This window comes from Neofelis nebulosa, chromosome 1, assembly GCF_028018385.1.
Source record: "Neofelis nebulosa isolate mNeoNeb1 chromosome 1, mNeoNeb1.pri, whole genome shotgun sequence".
NCBI lineage: Eukaryota > Metazoa > Chordata > Mammalia > Carnivora > Felidae > Neofelis > Neofelis nebulosa.
The window spans coordinates 130,773,697-130,784,378 of record NC_080782.1 but is presented as its reverse complement, the minus strand read 5'-3'; the positions used below and the strand labels follow the sequence as shown (position 1 = coordinate 130,784,378).

At 45.4% G+C, this 10,682-nt stretch overlaps 1 protein-coding gene across 1 annotated transcript; it reads left to right on the top strand.

The window, feature by feature from the left end:
• The first annotated feature begins 611 nt into the window (after positions 1-611).
• IL4 (interleukin 4) lies at positions 612-9,612 on the top strand. The gene is made up of 4 exons (XM_058741847.1): positions 612-774; positions 1,045-1,092; positions 7,165-7,290; positions 9,520-9,612. The coding sequence occupies exons 1-4, from the start codon at positions 640-642 to the stop codon at positions 9,610-9,612; spliced, it is 402 nt and encodes a 133-aa protein (XP_058597830.1). The 5' UTR covers positions 612-639.
• The last annotated feature ends 1,070 nt before the right edge of the window (positions 9,613-10,682 follow it).

Here is a 10,682-nt window from a genome sequence, read left to right as displayed (position 1 = left end):
ATGTCACTCATTTTTGCCAAAGTCCTAAACCTGGAGGAATGGCATGCCTGAGTGCCAAGACAGGAGAGAGTCTTTGCCCATTATGTTCCTTCTACCCAGAGAAAGAACCCCAGATCAGCTTTTCCACAAGAGCAGAGTTTCCAAGATGCCACCCGTACTTGGAAGAAGCCAGGCTGAAATACTATTCAAGTCAAACTTTCTTGATATTACTCTATCTTTCCCCAGGAGGACTGCACTAAAACAAATTCGGACACCTGTGGCCTCTTCCTTCTGTGCAAACAAAAAGCCAGCAGCAACCCCAAGCTGATAAGATTAATCTAAAGAACAAATTATGGTGTAATTTCCTATGCTGATACTTTGTAGTTAATTTTAAAAAAAGGTTTCATTTTCCTATTGGTATGATTTCACAGGAACATTTTACCTGTTTCTGTGAGGTATTTTTTCTCCTGGAAGAGAGGTGCTGATTGGCCCCAAACGAATGACAACCTGGTGTAATGAAAATTTCCAATTTCCCTCATTTTCCCTCAGTTTCAGCAATTTTAAATCTATATATAGAGATATCTTCGTCAGAATTGCATTGTTACTCTCTTTTAGTAAACGGATTTGTCTCAGATTGTCACTGCAAATAGAGATCTATTAATGGATCTCACCTCCCAACTGATTCCAGCTCTGGTCTGCTTACTAGCATTTACCAGCACCTTCGTCCACGGCCAGAACTTCAATAATACGTTGAAAGAGATCATCAAAACGTTGAACATCCTCACAGCGAGAAACGTGAGTAAGATATCTGGCACCATCTCTCCAGATGTTCTGGTGATGCCGTGGGTATTTCTTAGACTATGAGAACATCAGGACTTCCAAAGAAGTGGATGGTTGGTGACAGACAGGGAGCTGTGCAGAGATTTCTCTGCAGGAGCTTTTTGGTCCTGAGGGATGGTAGGAAATTTACTTGGTTGGAGGGAGGGAGAACTGCCCAGCAAGGATCCCTCCGTACAGTCGGAAGTGACTCTGTCTCTTGCTCTCTCTCGTTCCCATCGCGGCCAGGACTCGTGCATGGAGCTGACCGTCATGGACGTCTTGGCAGCCCCAAAGGTAAGAGCTATCCCAGGGTCTGCTTTGGCAGATTAGTGACTTGGGAAAGGAAGGCCACGTGTTTCTTGTTTGAACTTTTAGAAATTTCTTTTACACAGAAATTGAATGGCCCAAATTAACTATAAGCTGTTAGATGTTTTTAAAGAATGAGAATTCTGATCTTTACTCTCAAACATGTTTTGGTGTTTCTGGTTTCACTTGATTTACAAGATGGGTAATAGGAAGCTTGGATTTTGTCATCTTAAATCAGATCCTGGTCAAGGAAAAGTTCTTTCTTTTCCTCCTACACTGCAGCCTAGTACCTGGAATATAGGAGGCACTCAGTAAAGGCCTGTTGAAGGGGAGAGTTTTTCCAGCCCATACATTTCTGAAAAACCAAATACCCTCACAAAAAGAGATATGGAGATTACAGGTTGAAGGAGCTTTCATTTTGTCTAAGAGACTTCCTATGGCAACAGAGGAGGTATCGCCAGAGCCCCTCCTTTTCCGCAGCCTGGTCACCTAACAGCCCACCGGCTCCGGGGGCGGCTGTCCAGAGACCCTCAGCTGCTCCATCCTGCCAAGCCCCTTCCAGTCTTGTCCAGAACGGCCCAGCTACACGGGGACCCACACATCCCTGGCTTTGGCTGCTCGGGCATCTCGCCTTTCCGCCTCCTGTGCCGTCTCACCCCCGCCCCTCTATCTTTAGTGGGAGGAGACAGATTTGACAGCTGATAGTGCATTTTCTCTGACAAACATATGACTACAGCCATGTCAATAGCTTTGTGCACATCAGTTCCTGTTTTCATGGAAACACAAGACTGAGAATGAAAAACCCAAAGCTTCAATTTACCAGTGGTCTCCTAACCACTTGCTTTCCACGTGGACCAGAGGGGATCAGTTGGCCAGGAGTGCAGCCATGCAGGCTGGGCATGGCCACACCCCAGCACCTGGGCCAGAGGACAGACCCATCCTTCTGGGTGAGGAAAACTGTTCTTCAGGCTTTGTCTGGACTATCTCATTTCATTAAAGATTAGTCCCGGAGTCTGATACACAATAATATATAATACTATAATCATATATATAATATTGATGCATAATGTATTATTATGGAATAATATATATAATATATTATATATACATTATGCAATTTTGTCCTTTAGAATCTCATCCCATTTCAGACTCTGTCCATCAGGAAGGAGGTTGGAAGAACTTGAAGATTTTATACATACGTAGAATTCTATAATACATACATAACATCTATTAACATGTTATATATATATATATATATATATATATATATATATATATATATATATATATATATAAATAGCCAAGAGTCCACTGGGCTGTGCTCTGGGTCCTCCAGATTGCAGTGCACTGCTGAAGGGGCTCCATCAAAGCCAAGGGCTGGGTCCCAAAGTGCTAAGGGTCTGGAAGTGACACAGCCTGTTGTTCTAGCCACAGTTTTGCCATTAACTAGCTATGTGGCCTTTGGCCAGTCTCCATATCTCTTTGTGCCTCAGTCTCCACACTGGAAGATATGAAAGTGATTTTGACAGTTGGCTGATATCCAATTCTTGAGTCAGTGGAATGTGTTACTGTAAAATGATGTAACTCTTGGTTAAAGGCAAAAACTGGTTATAAAGGAGCAGTAATTCTAAGGAGGGGCCAGGGGATAGAAATGATCCAACCCTCTGTGACTTCATGCCCAGGGGCAACTCCACTCCAGGCCATCTCTAGAAGACCAGGCCTGCCCTCACCCCTGCTGAGGCACAGGCCAGGACATGCCACTGTCCTGCCGTTCTTGGCCTTCCTCTCCACCAGTTACCACATGCTCCCCTCACCACATGGGTAGACATCTGCTAAAAAAGTCCCTGTTGTCCTGCTTCAGTCCTACCTGCCTTCCTCAAACTGCTTCTACACCTCTGGCATTAACCATCTTCATTGTTCCCTTTTCTTTTCCTCAAAAACACAGCATTGCTTACTTATCCATTAAGATATTACAGAATAAGGAAAGGCTGCTATTTTCTTTGTGTTGCCAAAGAAGGACATCTTTCCCAAATCCCATGTATTAGTTTCCTTTCTTTGGGGAATCAAGAGTTCTATTATCTCCAAGGTGGGTGGGATCCTGCTGTTGGCAGTGGCTGGAAAGAAAGTGCTGATCTACCCAGGTATCTATGAAATTAAGGTGGTCTGAGATAGATCAAAATGGAGAACAAGCAAGCTGGCTGGTCCAAGATGGATTTCTTAGGTGGACCATTAGTTGGAGGTATTTCCTGCTTTCCAAAGAAAGCTCAAGTCCATGATTCCTCAGAGAACTCTATGCCAGCCCTCGACACCACCCCCCTCTTTTTTTAAGTAAAAGTGAAAGACTTTTCACAAGTAGTATTTGGGCAGAAGTGGAGATAATGAGTACAACACAAAGGGGACTAGATTTTTACGGCCCTCAACGAAGCTAGTCAAGGACCACGTTAGAAATCTAACAGTCTCTGCCACAGGAGAAAGCCTGGAAGGTATTCTCCCATTTGCTTCTACTCCCATGAGGATCAGGCTTGTTTCCAGCAAAGGCCTAGGCCCCCCTGTTGAAGCTCCTTTCCTTGAGCAGTCCTAAACTGCAAGGCCCACCAGGCTGTCCGAGCATGCCCCCTGCACTAGGCAGGACACGCTCGGGCAGCAAAAGCTGGAGAAGCAGGGAGCAGCATCCTGTAGCTGCGATACCAGTGCAACTGAAACTTTGAGGTCTTAACTAAAACTTCCTTTAGAATTAGTGCTTTTAAAGTTTTTCCATGAGATTCAAACTCTTTTCAATTCCTATTTTATCCTAGTAACCTTTAAAAAATTTTTTTTTTCCAACGTTTTTTATTTATTTTTGGGACAGAGAGAGACAGAGCATGAACGGGGGAGGGGCAGAGAGAGAGGGAGACACAGAATCAGAAACAGGCTCCAGGCTCCGAGCCATCAGCCCGGAGCCTGACGCGGGGCTCGAACTCACAGACCGCGAGATCGTGACCTGGCTGAAATCGGACGCTTAACCGACTGCGCCACCCAGGCGCCCCTATCCTAGTAACCTTTAGAACATCCTTTGAAGAATGTGTTCAGAGACAATTATATATAAGGCCATATACTCAAAACTGACAGGGTTTAATTTCTTTTTTTTTTAGTTTTTTTTTTTAATTTTTTAATTTTTTAATGTTTATGTTTTAGAGAGAGCAAGAGAAGAAAGAGCACAAACAGGGGAGGGGCAGATAGAGAGGGAGACATAGAATCTGAAGCAGGCTCCAGGCTCTGAGCTGTCAGCACAGAGCCTGATGCAGGGCTTGAACTCACAGATCATGATATCATGACCTGAGCCGAAGTTGGACCTTTAACTGACTGAGTCACCCAGGGGCCTCAAGGGAGCTTAATTTCTAGGCCAAAGTTTTAGAAAAGTTTTCATTCATTTTGAAGAAAAAATAAGCAAAGAGGCTCTTGTCTTCTTGGTCTTCCCGAACCTCATTGTTCTCTCCAGCAGCACAGCTGGGGTCTGCCTTCCCTTTGCCTTCACCACCTCGGCTCACCCACTAAGCCTCCAAAGAGAGAGAGATTTACGGGAGGTTTCTGGACTCTCAGAGCCCAGAGATACTGGTACTGCTTTCAAGTTTCCAACTACAGTCAGAGACCAGGAGGGCTCCTGTCTGGTTCGTTAAGTCTGCGTCCTCCCAAAGGCCTTGCCCATGGGCCATGAAGGCCCACAGGGCAAAGGGGACGCTTCTGTAGCCTGGGATTCTAATGCTTCCGTCCGGGTCTGGGTCTTCCCGGAAAAAACCCTAAATTATGAAATACACTTCTAGAATTTAGCCTAAAGAAATACGAGATGAACATAAAGATTTACACAGATGACTCACTGCCACTTTATTTTACGGAAGCAAAAAACTGCAACGATCGGGTATGAACCAATTACGGTACAAAGATGCCACGGGTTCCCATGCAGCTCTCAACCCCATGGTCTTAAACACTAGTGAATACTTAATGTTTATACTATCTAGTGTGTAAAAAGGCTACAAAACAGTATCAATAGTTGATCTCCATTTTTAAAAAAGTATTTTTTTTTTTTTTTTTTTTTTTGGGACAGAGAGAGACAGAGCATGAATGGGGGAGGGGCAGAGAGAGAGGGAGACACAGAATCGGAAACAGGCTCCAGGCTCCGAGCCATCAGCCCAGAGCCTGACGCGGGGCTCGAACTCACAGACCGCGAGATCGTGACCTGGCTGAAGTCGGACGCTTAACCGACTGCGCCACCCAGGCGCCCCTAAAAAAGTATTTTTAAAGGGGCGCCTGGGTAGCTCAATTGGTTAAGCCTCCATTTCTTGATTTAGGTTCGGGTCATGATCTCATGGTTTGTGGGTTTGAGCCTTGCATCAGGCTTTGCACTGGCCGTGGAGTCTGCTTGGCATTCTGTCTCTCCCCTTCTCTGACCCTTCCCCGCTTACTCTCTCCCTCCCTCTCTCCCTGTCTCTCTCAAAATATATAAATAAACTTCAAAAAACATTTAGGGGCGCCTAGGTGATTCAGTTGGTTAAGAGTCCAACTTCAGCTCAGGTCATGATCTCATGGTTTGCAAATTCAAGCCTCACATCTGGTTCTCTGCTGTCAGCGCAGAGGCCACTTCAGATCCTCTGTCTCCCTCTCTCCGCACCGCCTCCTGCCCCCCCACCCCCCCGCTGGCTTGCATGTGTGCACACACTCTCTCTCTCTCAAAAATAAACATTAAAAAATTTTTTTTAATAAAAAATAATTTTTAAACTGTAAGGTATTTATCAAAACATCAAAAGCTACCTCTCTCTGGCTGGTGGAGTAATGAGTGAATTTCATCTTTGCTGAATATATATCACCTTTATAGTAGACATATATTACCTTAATAATCAGAAAAAAAAAAATGCAGGAACTTAAAAAAAAAAAAAAAAACTGCCCAGACAGTAATTGTCATATAAATCCCCTGGAGATTTTGTCAATGGAACTTGTGATCTAGTGCGTCTAGGGGGAGGGCTTGAGATTCTGCATTTCTAACAAGCTCCCAGGCGATGCCCAGGCTGCTATTTCATGGACCACACTTTGCGTGGCAAGGGACCAACAAAGCATGTTCTCGAAGAGGATAGAGACAGCTTTATCTGAGCTGGATCAGGTTCAAGCTAAGACCACTCTCCACGCTCTGTGCTTTTTGTTCTTCAGTGCAAAGTGGGAGGACACACTGGGCCTGATTCAGACTGAGTTACAATCCCTCTCCCAGGTTCCCCAAAAGAGCTGTTTTCCCCCACTGGACATTCCCTCTTCTAAAGCCCGAATGTCCCCATGAAGAGTCATACAACCAGACACACATCAGGGCTACTGCATCCCACCAAGGTTCTCTCATGCTGCACATCCTAGACCAAAGGCCTCTACAGAAGCTGTGTCCACAGCTCAGCTCAGGGGCACCCACTCCCAGAAGTTTCCTCTGATCTCACACCTAGCCCCGACCCTGGCACACCCCTCTAGCTGTATGGGATAATGTCTGATCTCCTCACATGGACCCCAAGCTTTGCACATACTGCCATCTCCTGTGGGGAGGGCCAAGTGGAGAATGCTACCCAAAGCACCAGGCCACAGGATGGGCACTCATTTATTCAACAAGTATGTAGGATCTCTGGGAAACCTGGACTTTAAAACCTTATAGCAACGAGACAGAGCAGAATCTGACTACAAGCTCATGCGGACACCTACAGAACAGCACGTGTGGTGGAGAGAAACAGACGTGGGCTATAGACAGATGGCTCTACATTCAAATCCCTGCTCTGTCACCTACTTAGCTGAGTGACTTTACTCAGGTACCTTTTCAGCAACACCATCTGAGGGAAAAGAGAAGGTTGCTGCACTTGCAGGTAAGTGGGAGAGGATGTTTACTGTGACCGGCAGCCTTCAGTCACATGGAAGGAATTCTTGAGTACCTGATCCATAGTTGAGCAAACTCACTTTCTCTACTTGTCCTCCTGGAAAGAAGCAATCACAAGGAAAACTCTCTCCCCCATGGTCAAAATGGAGCTAGTGCATGGCTAACTGTGGCATTTTTCTTTCTAGAACACAAGTGACAAGGAAATCTTCTGCAGAGCCACAACCGTGCTCCGGCAGATCTATACACACCACAACTGCTCCACCAAATTCCTCAAAGGACTCGACAGGAACCTCAGCAGCATGGCAAACAGGGTGAGCTGCTTGATGCCCAACAGCTTGGCTCCTGATGGACAGGAACCTCATGTCTAAATGTTCCTCCTTCAGAGTTGTAGTAACCTTGGTTAATCAACCCATTCATTCATTCAGCAAGTATTTGTTGAGGCTCTGTGAGTGCAAGGGGCTGCTGTAGGCACTGGGGAAAAAGTGCCTGCTCTCACAGAATGTTCTAGTGAGTGAGTCAGGAAGGCAAACTAACATGTAATACTATGTCCAGTAGTGATATGTGCTATGAAAAAACCTGTAAGAATAAAGAATAGAAGGGTCACGAGAAAGAGGGCTGATTTAACAATTGATGACATCATCTGAACAAATATTTAAATTATGTGAGGATAGCAGGCCACATGACTAACTGGGGAAAGAACATTGCAGGCAGAGGAAATACTTGTGCAAAGGTCCTGAGGTAGAAATGAGGTTCACATGTTCAAAGATTAGTAGGAAAGCCAGTGTGATTGGATCAGATTGAGCAAGGGGGATTTTAATAGATAACACATGGTCTTTGCATTCTACCCCAAGCATGGGAGGATATATCCACAGGGTTTTGGGCAGAGACTCCAATCTAATTTATGTGATTTAAAATGATCACTCTGGTTGTTGTGCGGTGAATAAACTGAATGAGACTAAGCACAGAAGCACGCTGGCCCACCAGGTGGTCATCCCACTAATCCAGGTTGGAGGGAACAGCAGTTTTGCAGGTGAGAGCGATACAAGCTGTGAGCTTTGGAATATAGCTACAAACAGAGTCAGGAGAACCATCATCACGAGTGAGGGAATGAGTAGAAGGTGGCCTCTTGGTTCTTGGCCTGAGCCCTTTGGGAGATGGTTGGTGTTGTTTACAGATTTTGAGGACTGGGTGCGGCAGGGATGGGGGCTGAGTGCAGGATCAGGAGTTCAATTTATAAATACTAAGTGTGAGGTGCCTCCTGGATAGCCAAGTGGAGATGTTGAGATTGTTGGACTGAGCCCAGAAGCACTCTCACATACAGAGGTCAGGAAGAAGAGGTCGGCAGAAGAGCTGAGAAGTGGCCAGTGAAGCAAGAGTGAAATCAAAGATTGTGTGGTGTCCCAGACAGCAAGTGAACAGACTCTTTTAATAAGAAAGGAGGCATCAAATGTGTCGAATGTACCAGAAGGTCAAGTCAGATGAAGAGGAGAACGGCCAGTGGATCTGGCCTGACAGAGGACAGGGGGGATGCCGATATCTATGGAGATTCAGCAGTGAAAGCGTGATTAGAGCGGGTCCCACAGAGAGTGGTGGTGGGGAGGAGAGGAAAGCAAGGGGAAGTGAGGACACAAAACTCTTCTGAGGTGTTTTTCTATTAGGCTGCCTAGAAGCAGAACAAGAGCTGAAGGACAGGTGTGGATTCAGGGAAATTCTTTTGAGGTGGGGCATATATGCAGCAGGTTAACACTCCAGAAGGCATGATCCAGGGGAGCGGGGAGAATCGACGGTGTGCAAAAGAGGAAGAGCCAAGAGTAGATGTTATCTAGGGCCAAGTGCAGGAATTGGAGACATTCACCCCCTTACTGCACCTGCCCCCCTCATTTGTAAGGTAAGGTAAGGAATAGGGTGCTGCCACTACGCTCATTCCCTCTTTTAATCCTCTTAATTATCTCATGGAATAGGCACAATTGTCCCCCTTTTATAAGGGAAAACACCGACGCTTTTATAAATGAAGTAGTGTGTCCTAAGCAACATAATTAATAAAGTGGCAGAGCAGAGCTGAGCCCCAAACTGAAGCAGTGGCCTGGGATCCTTTCCACCCGTGGTGCTGCCAAGCTGAAGGGATGCTGTTCATGGGCAGGAGAGAGAACGGAAGGACTCTCTGTCTCAGCAGGCCAGCTGGCGATGCGGAAGGCCCAGGATGGCTGCAGGCAGGTCTGAGGCTCCACCTCATGTTAAGCCCCAAAGCAGCATGGAGTTGTGACACTCTCCCCCCCACCTCCCACAGGGTCTGTGGCACCCCTCAGAGGCTGACAGTGAAGGTAACCATTTCTAGGAGTTTATTAGCATGCACAGAAGAGGCCTGGTGGCAGAGAGGGACTTCCAATGAAACTAGACTGGAGGAGTGAGGAGGCCCTGGTCAGAAATAATTGCTTGGGTAGCAAGGGCCACAGCAGGCTTGACTCAGTAGACAGGCAGGAAAGACAGACTCAATTACTTAGCTAATGAAATGACAAGCTAATGAAATGTTTCTTTTGCAGACCTGTTCTGTGAATGAAGTCAAGAAGAGTACACTGAAAGACTTCTTGGAAAGGCTAAAAGCGATCATGCAAAAGAAATACTCAAAGCAATGAAGCTGAATATTTTAATTTATGAGTTTTTTAATTACTTTATTTTAAAAATATTTATATATTTATAATTCATTATAAAATAAAGTATATGTAGAACCCGACAGTACGGTGTCCCTTCAATGGCATCAGTTGTATCTACTTGACAACTTTTGGGGAAACCATTGTAATTTACCAAGAGTCTAAAATTGGTGTGGGTGTAAAAGTGCAGACACTGTTTTCCTCTCCAGATGGGGACTCAATGCACAAAAGGATTAAAGAATAGAAGGCCACACAAGATGTAAATGAGAAATAAGAGAGCTTGTAGAGTGTGGGTCCCTGAGTCTTACTAACTAGCAACTAATTGTGAATTGAAAGGTGTTAACTAGACGCTTAGAACGTTCGTCTCCCAGTGGCCCAAGGCTGTCGCCCTGAGTCTATGGGCAGGGCCAGGGACGAAGTCCAGCACAACATGTGGATCTGCAGTGAACGATATCTAAAGCCCTGATAATGTCAATTCCCTTGACGATATAAGACTTTCAAATCTTAGAACCAATAGACAAAGCACAGACAACTTAATTGTAATTATACAACCGGCTGTGAATGCTATCAACCTGACAATGTAAGAGGTACAGCTGAAAATGGTTGAGGGGTAAAAGCAGAAGGAAAGACAGGTGAGGCTCCCCCAGCTTACCGGTGGAAGGCATCAGTTGAACAGCACTGAGGAGGATGGAACAAAAACAAGAGATTTAAGTATTCAAAATTGCAAAGGTAACATAAGATCTAAAAATAATTTACCATAAAAAAATGGGGGGCGGCACCTGGGTGGCTCAGTCGGTTAAGCGTCCAGCTTTGGCTCAGGTCATAATCTCACAGTTTGTGGGTTCAAGCCCCACTTCAGGCTCTGTGCTGACAGCTCAGAGCCTGGAGCCTACTTTGGATTCTGTGTCTCCCTCTCTGCCCCTCCCCTGCTCGCTCTCTCTCTCAAAAAAATAAACATTTTAAAAAATTTATAAAAAATTTGGAAGGGGCAGTATAAATGGGGTAAACCCTTACTTTTCAAGAGGGAAATCAACACACAATATCTAATGTTGGAA

What these genes read in the sequence shown, in the direction of transcription:
- IL4 (XM_058741847.1), top strand. Translation starts at nt 640, where the DNA reads ATGGATCTCACCTCCCAACTGATTCCAGCTCTGGTCTGCTTACTAGCA. An exon ending in ACATCCTCACAGCGAGAAAC is followed by an intron (nt 775 to 1,044) that starts GTGAGTAAGATA and finishes CATCGCGGCCAG; the next exon opens with GACTCGTGCATGGAGCTGAC. An exon ending in TCAGCAGCATGGCAAACAGG is followed by an intron (nt 7,291 to 9,519) that starts GTGAGCTGCTTG and finishes TTTCTTTTGCAG; the next exon opens with ACCTGTTCTGTGAATGAAGT.